The 1,488-nt window shown below is 53.0% G+C and overlaps 1 protein-coding gene across 1 annotated transcript; it reads left to right on the forward strand.

Moving 5' to 3' along the window:
• Positions 1–348: 348 nt before the first annotated feature.
• LOC135999387 (olfactory receptor 14A16-like) lies at positions 349–1,284 on the forward strand. The gene has a single exon (XM_065652943.1). It carries the CDS (start codon positions 349–351, stop codon positions 1,282–1,284), a length of 936 nt encoding a protein of 311 aa, XP_065509015.1.
• The last annotated feature ends 204 nt before the right edge of the window (positions 1,285–1,488 follow it).

A 1,488-nucleotide genomic window follows, 5' to 3' on the forward strand; every position in this document is an offset into this window, starting at 1 on the left:
CAGGCTCTTCTCGGTGACGACCAACAGTAAGACAAGGGGTAATGGGTTCAAGCTGGAACACAAGAGGTTCCACTTAAATTTGAGAAGCAACTTCTTCTCAGTGAGGGTGATGGAACACTGGAACAGGCTGCCCAGGGAGGTTGTGGATTCTCCTTCTCTGGAGACATTCAAAACCCGCCTAGGCGCCTTCCTGTGTAACCTCACCTAGGTGTTCCTGCTCCGGCAGGGGGATTGGACTAGATGATCTTTCGAGGTCCCTTCCAATCCCTAACATTCTGTGATTCTGTGATTCTGTGATTGTCACTGTCTTTTCCTCCTATGACAGGTCCTCATGCCCACAGGCAGCAAATGTCCAACAGCAGCTCCATCACCCAGTTCCTCCTCCTGGCGTTCACAGACACACGGGAGCTGCAGCTCTTGCACTTCTGGCTCTTCCTGGGCATCTACCTGGCTGCCCTCCTGGGCAACGGCCTCATCATCACCACCATAGCCTGTGACCAGCACCTCCACGCCCCCATGTACTTCTTCCTCCTCAACCTCTCCCTCCTCGACCTGGGCTGCATCTCCACCATTGTCCCCAAATCCATGGCAAATTCTTTATGGGACACCAGGGCCATCTCCTACATAGGATGTGCTGCACAGCTCTTCTCATTTGCCTTCTTGGCAATAGGAGGGTATTGTCTCCTCACTGTCATGTCGTACGACTGCTACGTTGCCATCTGCAAACCCCTGCACTACGGGACCCTCTTGGGCAGCAGAGCTTGTGTCCACATGGCAGCAGCTGCCTGGGCCAGTGGGTTTCTCACTGCTCTGCTGCACACGGCCAATACATTTTCACTGCCGGTCTGCAAGGGCAATGCCCTGCACCAGTTCTTCTGTGAAATCCCCCAGATCCTCAAGCTCTCCTGCTCAGATGCCTCCCTCAGGGAACTTGGGCTTATTGGGCTTAGTGTCTGTTTAGGATTTGGGTGTTTTGTGTTCATTGTGGTATCCTATGTGCAGATCTTGAGGGCCGTGCTGAGGATCCCCTCTGAGCAGGGACGGCACAAAGCCTTTTCCACGTGCCTCCCTCACCTGGCCGTGGTCTCCCTGTTTGTCAGCACTGTTATGATTGCGTATCTGAAGTCCCCTTCCATCTCCTCCCCAAGCCTGGACCTGGTGGTCTCTTTTCTGTACTCAGTGGTGCCTCCAGCAGTGAACCCCCTCATCTACAGCATGAGGAACCAGGAGCTGAAAGTGGCGCTGAAGAAGCTGATTCAATCATTTTTCTGTCAGCAGCAATAAGTTACCCATGTCTCTTCAGAAGTGACTTCCAGCTCATCTCAGGGACCTCCTGTGCGTTGAGCATTTTATCTGTGATAACCATGTTTGTCAAGGAATTTCCTCACCCATGGCACTTCTGCAGAGCCATGACTGAGAGGCCTGTCTACCTGTTTCTGGGACCCTGGTACAGCTGGTGTCCTGTGTCACATCTCTGTAATACAGGGT

Source organism: Caloenas nicobarica, chromosome 28 (assembly GCF_036013445.1).
Source record: "Caloenas nicobarica isolate bCalNic1 chromosome 28, bCalNic1.hap1, whole genome shotgun sequence".
NCBI classification, from domain to species: domain Eukaryota; kingdom Metazoa; phylum Chordata; class Aves; order Columbiformes; family Columbidae; genus Caloenas; species Caloenas nicobarica.

Excerpts from the sequence above, each read along its gene's own strand:
- LOC135999387 (XM_065652943.1), top strand. The coding sequence starts at position 349 with ATGTCCAACAGCAGCTCCATCACCCAGTTCCTCCTCCTGGCGTTCACA.